Genomic DNA, 13,924 nt, shown 5'->3' with positions numbered 1-13,924 from the left:
GTAACGAGTTTCAACATTTTTCAAATTTGAAGTAATACCGTACATTTTATTATTTTACTATAATAAGAAGTACATATAAGGTTTTAAAAAAAAAAGAGTACATATAAGGTTAGGTTTTTGTGACTGATAGCATCTGCTTATGTTTGTGAAAACCTTTTTTGTACTTACAATTCTTCTTTATATATCAAGCAGGAAATTCCACTAGTTCATATATACAGGCGTTAGAAAATTGGGACAAATAGAAAAAAAAAGGGAATGTGACACGTTAAGGCACTTTTAGAAAATTTTATTCCTTTTGAGACACTTGTCAGGGATGAGGCACTTTTCCAACTTTTTCATTAAACTTTTGACCAATTTGCCCCTAAAAAATAAAAAATTATAATTAAAAAAAAAGTTTCATCTCTCCACGTTCCTTTTTTTTCCTTCTTCTTCGTCGCTTCTTCTTTTCGCGCTCTCTCTCTCTCTTCTCATTATTACTTTTTTTTCTTTCCTTGCAAAATCAAACATTTAAGAGTTTATCAAAATCAAACATTTGAGAGTTTATGGAAAACCCAAGTTGGCAAATTCCAGTATTAAATTTCATATCCATTTGATCGCCTTGTTTGGTACAATTTGATTCTTTCTTGATAAATTGATGTTTCATTGAACGTCTAACCTTAAAAGCATATTCTTTTGCTTATGAGAATCACTTATTTCCACATGGTTACGTTTACGTGGACACGTTATCATGGAGACAAACTATCCAAGCTTTGAACACCAATTATTTCTGTAGAACCCAATAATCTTAGATGTCTCCAAAACCCAAGAACAATCTGTAGACATTGCTTTCAAATAGCAACACACAAAACCGAACTAGTTAATGATAGTTTAGTCCATGATAAATTGTCCACTTAGACTTGACCATATGGAGTAATGGTGAAACATGACATAGAAATATGACAAACACTGGAACACAAATGGTTCATGTGTAGAGCTTTCATCAATTGTTTTTTTAATGAAAAGAATGTCATTGGTGATGCAAGAATCACAAGTTGGTCAAAACAAATCATCTGTTTTTTTTGCTTATTCAACACATTAGTTCACTTGTATATAGACACTCAAAATATAACATAAATGATCACAAATTCAAGGGAAGAACGTGTCCACAAGTCGTTGTCCACATAGGTATGTTCATTTAACTCTGTTAAGATGATCTTCTTGATTGGATTTTGAGATAAAACGGTAAAGAAGAACGTGTCCAGAAAGTGTTGTCCACAAAGGTCTGTTCATTTAACTCTGTTAAGATGATCTTCTCAATTTGATTTTGAAGTTTTAAAATACAAGTCCAAGTTTGATTTTATATACAAAACATCTCAAAATATAACATAAATGATCACAAATTCAAGGGAAGAACGTGTCGAGAAGTTGTTGTCCACATAGGTTTGTTCATTTAACTCTGTTAAGATGATCTTCTCGATTGGATTTTGAGATAAAAAGGTAAAGAAGAACGTGTCCAGAAATCGTTGTCCAGAAATTGTTGTCCACTGAGGTCTGTTCATTTAACTGTGTTAAGATAATCTTCTCGATTTTGCACCAAATTTTTAACATCTATATCTTAAACACAAATGTAGAATTCAATCTAACATATGTGAATGAAAATTAATTTCAGATCTAAGCTAAAACCTCTATCAATTTCACATAACGAGAACTAGCAACAAGGTTCTTCACTAAGTGAATCAACCATCAAAAAACTTATAAACCGTTTATGATGAACACATAAAATAACCAGATTTTCTGAAAAGATACAACCCAAATATAATCATGAATCAAATTCACAGAACATGAACTAAGCAACGAGTTCCATCAACTAGTGATTCGACCATTACTATCAAACGATTCGAAGTCCACTACGAGGCTTTAATCTCCAATTCAAGAGAATAATCTCGAATATGAAATTGGAAAAGCAAGACAAAGAATCAAAGAGCAAGTAATGAGATTAATTTTGCAACAAACAGCAAAAACATAAAACGAAAACCAAACTGTAAATCCAATTCAAGCATTCAACGAGTCATGTAACTAAATCAGCCAGATAGGACAGATTCTCAAATTGATGGTCTGAAATTTTTTTCCTTCAAGTCAGATCAAAGCACACGCGAAAAATTAAAGAAGGTGAATCTCAATCTCTCTTTCTCATAAAAGCTGATGATTTGTTGAAAAGGAAAGAAAGAAAAAGGTATAAATATATTTTTTTGGCTTGAGTTTTGTTTATTTTTTGAAAGAATAGGTGGATGAGAGAGATAAAGCGATATATGGTTAGAGGGTAAATTGGTCAAATTATACATTCAAAGTGCCTTCTTTTTAGAAAGTGTCTAACCACGGAAATGTTTTTTAAAAAGTGTTTTACAGTGTAATATTCTCAAAAAAAAAATAAGAGCCCTTTAATATAGATATAATTATTTAAATTTAATTTATATCTGTTTTAAGAAAATAATAACTATACATATATATATATATATATATTATAAAATCGACATTAAAAACGTAGTTGTTACTTTTCTTCTAACCATATTTGTTTAAATATACCATAGCTATTTATATATTTACAAAAAAAAAAAAATCATAAAATGGGTTCCAAACCATTACTTCATTTGGCCAGCCATGGGCTCATACGTTATGTTGTGAAGTTCTCGGAATAACAATAAAATTTCAAATTTTAGAAAATACCACTGTTACTAGCCTACTTTCACCTTGTGGATCATTTTGTTAGCTATACATGATACTATTGTTTGTTTATTTTTTACACTCTAGAATTTGTATCATAGCTAGCAAAATGATCACATATATGTTGTTGTAAAGTTCTCGGAAGCAGCCGTGATGGAAAACGCATATTCTCGTATCACTAGTGAACCCAAATGATCACATATTTGTTGTTGTTTTTAACTCAGCCATCATTACCATGCATGAGTCTCGTCTAACATGACGGTTCTGTAACCCAAATGGAATGGAATGCATTTTTCCTACACTACGTCATGACATTCCCAGGGTTGATGCCACTTGTTTGCACAATTATTGTCTCTTCACCCTACAGCTTTCAACAATGTGCAACTACACGTAAATTTGACCAATCAATTTATTTATCAATATTTATATAGTGCAACAAGTAATTTTCTTTTATTTGAACCAAACAAAAAAGTAATATTCTTTCAGTTTAGAATTCGCAAGGTTGACTTCAACTTAGTTTCATATCAACTATAATTATATTCTGTGTATATAGTTAATGTTTGAATACTCTAATGGCTTTGTATGAATGGCCTGATATAACTGTCCCTCGAAAATCTATTACTTAAGTAGAAAATACATAATATATAAAATCTTCAATTTAATTACATAGGTTAAATCCTTTTCACTCACATAGTCTCATGGATCATTTTTTTTTTTTTGCATCCATGGATCTACAGTTTTGTAAGAAGTAAAAGATAAACCATGAAAAAATCCTATATCTGAGTTACATGAGATTAATTTTCTAACAAAAGCTTTAAGCAAATAATGTTTGTCACTTTCATTTGATAAATAAATAAAAAAATACAAAAAGAGATATTTCGTCTAAGAGAAAACATACGAAACCAATTTCAATAGCTCAACTGGTAAAGACTATTAGACAAAGCATGTAGGTCGCCGTTCGATAAAAAAAATTATTTCCCACGTATGTAATTGTTTCTCCAGTTTACCTCTTGATTTAATGTCTACGCGGTTGAATATATTATCTGTAAGAGTTGGTACCATGTCTATTGCATACTATAAACATCGAGTAAATGAAATTCACATCTTTGTTCACTTAGGTTTTTAATAGCAATCTACACGATCCTGCTTTTATGGCTGCGTCATTTTCATTCTTGTAGATAAAGTCACTCCGGTAGTTATAAAAAAAAACAAATTAGGTTTAACTTGTAGTGCTATATATATATATATATATAAGCTTCATATTGTTTTCATTACGATCTTTTTTTTTATATATACAATGAAATTGTTGCAAGCGTTAAGCAATGTAAACGTGGAGGTTTCAAGGATGTCTTGTGAACGATTACCAGAAAATAATGTATATTATTGACAAGGTATGCAATAAACTTATGAGCAAAAACGAAAGAATGATAAATCATATAGGTATAAGGTATATTAATAAGTAAAAGCAATAAACTTAAACATGCGACCAAGAGATAAAAAAAAGTATATAGCGAAACTACAAGTAAAACATTTAAACCACCATCAATATTATATCCACTTATAACAAAGAAATATGATTTTGGGAAAACGAACTTAAAAAAATATATATTGCATGGACATATAGCGAAATAGTTCATTCAAAGACAAAGATTGGTTAGTCTACTCCTATCAATCTTTTTAAAAAAGTAAATTAATATTGATGTAAGGAAATTTGTAATTTTAGTTTAAAGAATTAATGCTAGTGAAAGAGTAGTAATAAGATGCTACGTATATAACCCAATTGACTTTGCTTGGATCATCAAAAAACTGCCTCAAAATGTTATATTCCATTGCGTGTGTATTTTTGTTTTTACGAGTTAATCACTCACGCCACAAGATCTCCACTTTTACTTGCTCTTCTCCACTTTTTAACCTCATTCCAACTAGGAAGTAAGATCCATGTATCTCTTTTTAACCCTTAAAACATTGGAAACAAGAATTCTCTTACACATGTATCGGTAGTTGGAAATGCCGACCCAAAAGGACCAAAACTCACCATTATCTCAAGTGATAGAGCTTCTCAAGAAACTACTCCACCATTTCCACAATCTCCTTTTGTATTTCTTCATCCTCTGGATCGGCGTGATAGTTGGAATCATTGTTTATCCCTCTCTACAAGGATTATCTTCGCCTTCTTCGTTAACCATCCAAAGTGTCTCCCAACTCTTCTTTGTAACCCCTCCTCCTCCTATTCTTTCTCCTTCATTTCAGGACAATGGGCTTGACATGTTTCTGATACCACTGAAGAACATCATGCACGATATGGAAGATAATGAACTTCTGTGGAGAGCTTCAATGGATCCTAAGATCAGGGATTACCCTTATCCTAGAATCCCGAAGGTTGCTTTCATGTTCTTGACTTGGGGACCTTTACCTTTGGCTCCTCTATGGGAAAGGTTCTTTCGAGGTCATGAAGGTCTTTTCACTATCTACGTTCACACCAATTCGTCTTACGACGAGTTCATGCCGCAAGACTCTGTGTTTTATGGCCGCCGTATTCCAAGCAAGGTCAGCTTCCCAAATTATTAAGAAATTTATTTCGATACATTAATAGGTTTGGAATTAACGTGATAAATAAAATTTATAAATATATTATAAATAATATATATATATATATATATATATATATAACGGATCGAAGTACATGAATACGATATTTTTCCTATCTTTTTTAGTAAATTACATAAAAATATAAGAATATTTGGTATCTTAAAAGAAAACATATTAATTATTACACTATAATACATAAAATAAAATCAATCCAATGTCATTAACTATAAACGTATGCAGAGAGTGGATTGGGGAAACGCAAACATGGTAGAAGCAGAACGAAGGTTATTAGCAAACGCTTTATTAGACATCAACAACGAACGTTTCATTCTTCTCTCCGAATCATGCATCCCTCTCTTCAACTTCTCCACAGTTTACTCTTTCCTCATCGACTCCACTCTAACCCACGTCGACTCCTACGACCTCACAATCGGTCGCGTCCGCTATGACCGCCGCATGTATCCTCACATCCGCATGCACCAATGGCGAAAAGGCTCTCAGTGGTTCGAGCTAGACCGAGCCATGGCCCTCGAGGTAGTCTCTGATACGTTCTACTGGCCAATCTTTAAAGCTTACTCTCGCTGCCCCGACGAGCACTATATCCCGACGCTACTCAACATGAGGCCGAGCCTTGGGTTGCGTAACGCGAATAGGACGCTTACTTGGACTGACTGGAGCAAGCGTAGGGCTCACCCGAGATTGTTTGGTGAGTGGGAGGTTAATGTGGAGTTCTTGGAGTGGCTAAGGATGAAGAGTGTTGGTGATTGTAAGAAAAATGGAGAAAATAAGATGAGACTTTGCTTTCTCTTTGCTCGCAAGTTTTCGTCGACTGCTTTGGATGAGTTACTCCGGTTAGCATCTATCGTCATGTATTTCTGATCACTCTCTTCCCCCTTCGTCCAAAAACAAAGATGCAATCGGTTTAACTACCAAATCTTCTTTAAGTAAGTGAAATATACAGTGTGTGCTTAACAAGTTACTTTCAGTACTAGGGATGTGAGATTAATCAAAGTCCTTGATAAAGTTAGGAACTAGCCTGTCATCAAGTTATAAACAGAAGATAACTTGAGAAACATTGAGAAAACACAAAAGCCTGACCCCCCAATCTCATTTGGTTTAGTCCTCCATTAGCATTTATGAGAAGGTATCCATTCATATTAGCACCTAACTCTGCAGACAATGTATACTCATATGGTAAGAACTTATAGAAGAGAAAAATAGGAAAAGAAAAAAAAGAACAAATTGCTACTAATAGGACTAAAAGTTTTGCCTAGACACCTGAATACTCAAAGAAGAATAAAGTCATGTCAGATATTTAATCTCCTTCTCCCATCTTCTTAAGCGAGATAGAAACTAAGCCACAAATGTTTAACCAAAGAAACACTTGAAAACACTACTACCACCAAGAAATGTGAAGAAGATCTTAATTAAGCAGCTCAATACACATCCATTTTTGGGCAACACTCAAAACGCAATTTATCAAGTTGTAGAAACAGAAACAAAGGCTAAACCACATATAAACAAGACCTTCTCAAGCCAAAAGTCGTAAATGTTCGACAAGAGAAACACTATTAGTAACAGAAATGTGAAGATTTTATCTTAATCAAGCATGTTCTAGTATGAGAAACACCTAAAAAGATAGCACAAAAAGCAAGAACCTAATGAGAAGCACCACCACCAATGGCAAAATTTTCTATACAATTGTTGATTTTTTCCCCATTTACATATTGATTATTCCATTTTGCTATATTTAGTTTTTTTTTTTTTTTTTTTTTATTCATTCAAATTCAATTTTACATATATTTATGTGACCCAAAACATAATTCCAATTCATTTTCTACAAAAATTCAATTTTTGACTTACCATATCACAAATGATATTATTAAAATAATATCAATAATAATATAATCACTCTTATAATAAAACTTCGTAATGGCCACAAAAAAATCAGTAATTTTCGATTTCCTTAAAAAGTCATCGAATTAAATATGAAAAATCAACGAGTTAGTTTGTCCAAAACGAATAAAATAAATTTAATAGTACCTTTTATTTTTTCGGAAACCCTTGTTTCGTTTTTTTTCCTCGATCTTCTTCTTCCCCAATCTCTCTTATTTTGTGAGCTTTTTAGATCCTCCTTTCTTCATCGTTTCTTTTCCGAGGTTTCAAATTCGTTCAATTTCTCGATTGAAGATACCTGAAATCGCGTTATTCTAGGTCCGCCGCTGTTGGATCTGCAAATTCCCCTTCGAATTTGAACATTTGTGATTTCAAATTCTTCGAGAAGATGAGCGCGAAAAAGCTTGAAGGTTCGTCGGCTCCGGCGAATCGACGGGATCCGTACGAGGTCCTTTGTGTATCAAAGGACGCTAATGATCAAGAAATCAAATCCGCTTACAGAAAATTAGCTCTCAAGTAAGCCAAAATTTTCCGATTATAACGATATCAAAACTGATTTTGCTTCAATTTCATCGTCTTCAATCCAATTTCTTAGGGTTTCTGGTTTGTTATATTGAAAAATCTGGAATTGTTCCTATTTGAACTCGTTAGCCATGTCAATTTTTGTTTCCAGTGAGATTGATATGTGAAGAATCTATTGTATACTAATGCCTATACATTATTGTGGATAGGTATCATCCGGATAAGAATGCGAACAATCCTGATGCTTCTGAGCTTTTCAAGGAAGTTGCATTTTCGTATAGCATTTTGTCTGATCCTGAAAAGAGAAGGCACTATGACAATGCAGGATTTGAGGTGATTGATACTTGTTTCTTATTGGTCTTCATAAGTGTCAATAGGAATAGAGTTGTTTCACACCTTATGTTGCCTCAAATGAGTATGCTTAGTGTCCATTATCAGCTACTCTATGCATTCTTACAGCTTCAATAAGAGTTGTTTCATGATATTAGGCACTCGATGCTGATGGAATGGATATGGAAATTGACTTGTCAAACCTCGGGACCGTAAATACCATGTTTGCAGCATTGTTCAGGTTCAGTTAGTTACCTTTGGTTCACTTAAGAAAGGTATCTGTTTCAGATCCTAACCTTTTATTATTCTCATAACTTTCAGCAAACTAGGTGTGCCTATCAAGACTACTGTATCTGCTAATGTTCTTGAAGAGGCTATGAATGGAACTGTTACAGTTAGGCCTCTTCCTATTGGAACATCAGTTAGTGGGAAGGTGTGAACATCACTACATCAGTTAGACTATCTTCTTACCTCAGTTTGTTATGTATTTGGAATTGAAGTTATCTAATTTCTTATTTCAGGTTGAGAAGCAATGCGCTCATTTTTTTGGAGTTACGATAAGTGAACAACAAGCTGAATCAGGGGTTGTTGTTAGAGTAACTTCAACAGCACAAAGTAAATTTAAGGTATGCTCGGAATGCAACTACTTTTAAATTTAAGAGTACTTAATTAACACTGTGACTAAATAACTTTTAAATCTGTCCATCTGCAGTTACTTTATTTTGAGCAAGATTCAAGTGGTGGCTATGGATTGGCCTTACAGGTACAAAAGAATATTGCTCTTAGTATTTTCTTGTAGTATTACCATGTTATGGAACTGTCTTTAGATGAAGAAGAGGCACACTATTTTTGATTTTCTTTTACATAATACCTGGGAAAACTTTTAGCTAGCTCTCAAAAAGTTTTCATATTTCTCATGATGATTCCATGACAGTATCAAGCTTCTATTTATTTATGCAGGAAGAGCGTGAGAAAACAGGGAAGGTGACATCAGCTGGCATGTATTTCTTACATTTTCAAGTGTATAGAATGGATACAACTGTCAATGCGGTATGCAAGTTTTGAGCTCTTTTCCTTTCATAATTAGCTGGCATATTAGAATATGCAGAGGTACTAAAGCAATCCACATTGTGGTTATTGTGCAGTTGGCTGCAGCCAAGGACCCTGAATCTGCTTTCTTCAAGCGATTGGAAGGTCTTCAACCTTGTGAGGTTTCGGAACTGAAAGCTGGCACGCATATATTTGCAGTTTATGGTATGACTTATTACTTTACTTACGATAGCTGGAGCATTTTTGAGACCTTAGTTTAACTGGGCTCTAGTTACTTTTCAGGTGATAATTTCTTTAAGACTGCATCTTACACGATTGAAGCACTCTGTGCCAAGACCTATGAGGATACAACAGAGAAGTTAAAGGAGATTGAAGCTCAAATCTTAAGAAAGAGAAACGAACTGCGGCAGTTTGAAACAGAGTACCGAAAAGTAATTTTATACTATTTGAGAGATATCAGTCAGTATTTAGGGAGACATGTAACTTGATATAAATTTGCTATATTCGTTTGCAGGCTTTGGCGCGGTTTCAAGAAGTTACCAACAGATATACACAGGAGAAACAAACTGTGCGTTCTTTTCTCTATATTACACTGTATCCTTTACTTTGATTAACACGCAATGGTTCTATAGAAGAGATGTTGTGCACATGAACCACAGAGGAGCTCTTGCATTTGTTTTCTGACATACTTTTGATCATTCTAATCGTGTTTGGTTTGTGTATATTGAATAATGGTGCAGGTGGATGAACTGCTAAAGCAACGGGATACAATCCATTCGACCTTCTCTGTTGTGAAGACACCAAGCGGCAACAACTTGAGCAATGGAAGTAGCAGCAAAGCTCAGGGAGATGAATCAAAAGGTGATGGGGATAGTGCGGGAGAAGAAGGCGGAACAGAGAATAGAGACAAATCCAAGAGGAAATGGTTCAACTTGAACCTAAAAGGATCTGATAAGAAGCTTGGTTGATCAGAACACGGATTTGTTGCGGGTCATTGGTATTTTGTTCATTCGTTAGACAGAACTGACTCGGTGAAGGTTTGTCATCGGGTGCTCTATGTAGGCATATATAATCATGGGAATGGTTCGAGAGATTGAAGAGAGAGAGATGCAAAAGCTCTTTAAATGGATGGAAGGATTTGTATTCATAGGAGTGTTTTGATATGTATGCTTATGCTTCATTGATTCATTGTTTGTTAAACAGAATTGTCATTGTGATGGTGGATTGATGATATATTCAGATTCAAAATTATAATACCAGACTTGCTTCAATCCAGATTTATTTTATTTCGGCGTCTTTTACACGTTAAAACTTAATAAATGAACAACTATATATATTTGCATATCATGAGATTTCACAAAAATTGTTTTCATGAAGTAATTTTCAAGAAATTTGGAAGTTTACAATAAATGTCGAATCAGACAACTTAAAATACTCCTATAAAATAAAATCAAACATATAGTGCAATAATACATTCGAGGGAACTAATTCTGAATTAGGTAGTAATACTAAGTAAACATGATAATAAGAAGCTTGATTGACCAAAAGTGGTTTAAAAAAAAAAAATGTTTATTGGAATGATCTAAACAGAGAAAGATCCATAAGCTCTTTTATTTGCAGAAGGATTGTTGTGATCATAGGAAAGTTTTTGTCAATTTGGATGTTTCAGCTCAAGATCCAATCTTATGATATATGATATATGCAACATTGATTCATTTGTAAGTTTCTTAAGTAGCATATCTTCTTTTGGGCCATATGAAAATTTGTTTCTCTCAGAATCGGCCCCTTTAATGAGAACATTGGACAAGTTACTAAAACTTTTCTAAAAATAAAATAAAAAAATAACAATTTAAGACATTCGACCACATTTTAGAATGAGTTGATTATTTTGTCCTTTTTGCAAAACATTATTTGGTTTGTGTTAGTGATGGACAAATGGATGGATCATGAAACGTTCAAATTCATTCAATTAAAATATGAAGAAATTATAAATGTATTTTAAAGCCGAATAGCGAGGAAAGTCGAAGCTAAATATGTTTTATATAGTTCTCAAACTTTAGTCTTTATGCGTATGCTAGAAGTTACTTGCCTTTTCTTATTGAAAGTATTTTTCAAAGTGATTGTATTGTCAAATGACTAGATTTCAACTTCTATCGTCAAAATGTAGGAAGGATGTCAAATTATATTAAAATCAACGCACAAAGTAAAATGATTATTGGGTTATACTAGTAATTATTAATCTCAAAAGGTCGATTATAAAAAACGATAATCATGTTTTGACTTTGGAAGCCCTTGGATTAGCGATAATATATGTGATTAAGTTTTATGTAGTGCGGTTAGAGAGCTTTTAGTAGTTACGAAGTATAATTAGAGAGATCAAGTTAAAATAATTGTACAAGTAAATTTGAGTGGTTAAAACCATAAAAATCGAAGCAAACAAAGTATTTTTAAAACCACCAAATCTCGTATTTTTGTATCATAAAACACAAGAATTGGTAAATTTTTGCTTTAACTTTTATGTATCATAAACCATCAAAGTCGTTTAGCTTTGTCGGGCTAGGTTTGAACTTTGAATACGGGGTCATCCTAATCGCATAATATATAGTAAACACGAATTGTGGTTAAATCCGGTTTAGAACCCGCAAATATCTGGTTTAATTAGAAGCATTTTTATTTGGATAAAACAAATACATGTATTTTACAAAATTTATACCTTTAATGGTATTGTTTAAAGATTCCAAAAATTCGTGTGAGAAAAATAAAAATGCGACAAGGAATAATGTGACAATCCCTTTGTTTTACAAAGTTTACACAGTAACTTTAAAATCATATCTTATCAAAAAAGTAATAATGAAATCTGCCAGAAAAAAGTAGAAAGAAAATATTTTAGTCATTTGTACAAGTGATAAAATCCGTTTGACATACACTTGTGACTTGTTTACCTCTTCATCTTACGCAAAACCTAAGAAGCTTCTTTTTAAAAGTCTTAAAGAAATATCAGCTTTCCATGGTTGCTTCCTCGATGTGAGGCACAAAATGAGGCTGCTTATTTTAACCAAAAACTATATGTGGGCTGCTTATATTATATCTGGAAATCACAGATCAATGGCACCATCTATGCAACGCTACTAATTGTTTATATATTAACACTTACAAATGCCAAAGCACATGCATCAAGGCTTTATCAGAGAACATTGCAGTAGTAAAGTAAGACTTGGATATGATTAATAAAACCATTCTATATATATAGATCTATAATTGGAGTATATATTTGCATGACCAAAAAAAAAAAAAATCAATTTAATGATTTGTATTAGTATCTCCATTTAACATGTATTATGCATAGTGTCAATAAAAATAAAAGGAGTATTTGCATAGAATTTTGTTATACAAATTTGTTTTTTTTTTATAGATATTTGGCATATATATTATTGTATTGAAAATACCGTAAAAGGATACTTGGTGACACACAACAATTTATTCTGAGTCTAAAATTATATTTTCTAAGCTCTTAAATATGTGTATGAACTTAAGTATATAATTGTTGTAAGATCAATTTTTTTATTTTTTTTTAAAGTTACATAAAAATTTTATTTAGGTTAAAAGAATTCTGCTTTTCATGTCCATAGCTAATATTATAAATTTTCTAGCGAATATTATTAAGTTGGCAATTGGCATTAAGAGTTTACATGTATCATGTATGTGTATGTGTTAATGCAACCACTTGACGTGTCCCACTTGGATTAATTTGTAACGTAAAGCCCTTCTGCTTTAAGAAAAGAATTTTTTTGTTGTAATTAAAGATTTAACTAGCTCGATTAGGTGTCACTTGGAGTTCATAATGGGACTTTGTGAAGAATCATCACACCCCACCATCTTTGTCTAGCTTCATAAAAATGCTTAGAATATATCCGTTAAAGGAGATTTGGACTTAAAAAATCAAATGTCTAATTTTGGTTTTTTCTTCTCAAATATTCAAAAGTCGAGTCTTCCTGATGTGTGGGTTTTAGACTAAATTAATCGAATTTGTGTACCAAAAGCTACATTATAGTTTTCTATAATTAACCCTTTTGTGGGAGAGACTTTGTTTTAAAGTATTTGTTTATAAACCCCATTGGTTGAATCTCACAACTAATCAAACTTTGGTGGGGCATAATTTGATCTTGGAGATCTTATAATTATAATATATAACATCATTTCTATAAAAAAAATTGATAGACTTGACATGGGTACCTAAATGGTGCTAGACAAAAGCATTGAGAGATAGAGAGCTGGTACTTCTATTCGTCAAGAAATAACACTTTTGCCGGGACATCATGTTGTATAATAAAATGGAAGAAGAGATTAGTAACTAAATAATTATTTTTAAAGTCGAGATTAATTATGACTTTAATGAGATTAAACACCACTATTTTCAGATTTTCAAACTTATTGGCTATTGGTTGTCATCAATTTTGGTATATAAACTATTCCACGAGTTGGGATGTCGCCACTTCTTTGGGAAAAAATAGTTTAACCAATTATTAGCTTTGATTTATGCTCGTCGGAAAACATGTGGTAAGAAAATTTCAAAAAGTAGCTTGTAATTAGTAAAGTGAAGCTATGAAATCGTTTCATAATTCTGTTGCTATGTGGTTTATCTATCAAACCATATATAATTTTTACTTAAGTCAAATCTAGTCACATAGTGACATAAAATTAAATACATAATCTAATTGGATTGCATTATCACTAGTACGTGCTTTTACCACCACCTAACAAGAAAGCAAAAAAAAAGGGCAAAAACAAAAAATATTTCATGTACAATTTTATTTTATTTTCTCGCATGGACTATATC

At 32.5% G+C, this 13,924-nt stretch overlaps 2 protein-coding genes across 2 annotated transcripts; both read left to right on the top strand.

Moving 5' to 3' along the window:
- Window positions 1-4,638: 4,638 nt before the first annotated feature.
- On the top strand, window positions 4,639-6,263 carry AT1G68380 (Core-2/I-branching beta-1,6-N-acetylglucosaminyltransferase family protein). The gene is made up of 2 exons (NM_105509.2): window positions 4,639-5,247; window positions 5,530-6,263. Exons 1-2 carry the CDS (start codon window positions 4,708-4,710, stop codon window positions 6,166-6,168), a joined length of 1,179 nt encoding a protein of 392 aa, NP_177005.1. The 5' UTR covers window positions 4,639-4,707; the 3' UTR covers window positions 6,169-6,263.
- Window positions 6,264-7,320: 1,057 nt separating this feature from the next.
- ARG1 (Chaperone DnaJ-domain superfamily protein) lies at window positions 7,321-10,412 on the top strand. The gene is made up of 11 exons (NM_105508.4): window positions 7,321-7,701; window positions 7,917-8,040; window positions 8,196-8,278; window positions 8,359-8,470; window positions 8,559-8,663; window positions 8,750-8,800; window positions 8,998-9,087; window positions 9,183-9,291; window positions 9,370-9,518; window positions 9,602-9,655; window positions 9,828-10,412. The coding sequence occupies exons 1-11, from the start codon at window positions 7,574-7,576 to the stop codon at window positions 10,053-10,055; spliced, it is 1,233 nt and encodes a 410-aa protein (NP_177004.1). The 5' UTR covers window positions 7,321-7,573; the 3' UTR covers window positions 10,056-10,412.
- The last annotated feature ends 3,512 nt before the right edge of the window (window positions 10,413-13,924 follow it).

The sequence above is a fragment of the Arabidopsis thaliana genome (genome assembly GCF_000001735.4).
Source record: "Arabidopsis thaliana chromosome 1 sequence".
Classification (NCBI taxonomy): Eukaryota; Viridiplantae; Streptophyta; class Magnoliopsida; order Brassicales; family Brassicaceae; genus Arabidopsis; species Arabidopsis thaliana.
The sequence above is the reverse complement of the archived record's forward strand: the minus strand, read 5'-3'. Positions and strand labels throughout refer to the sequence as shown.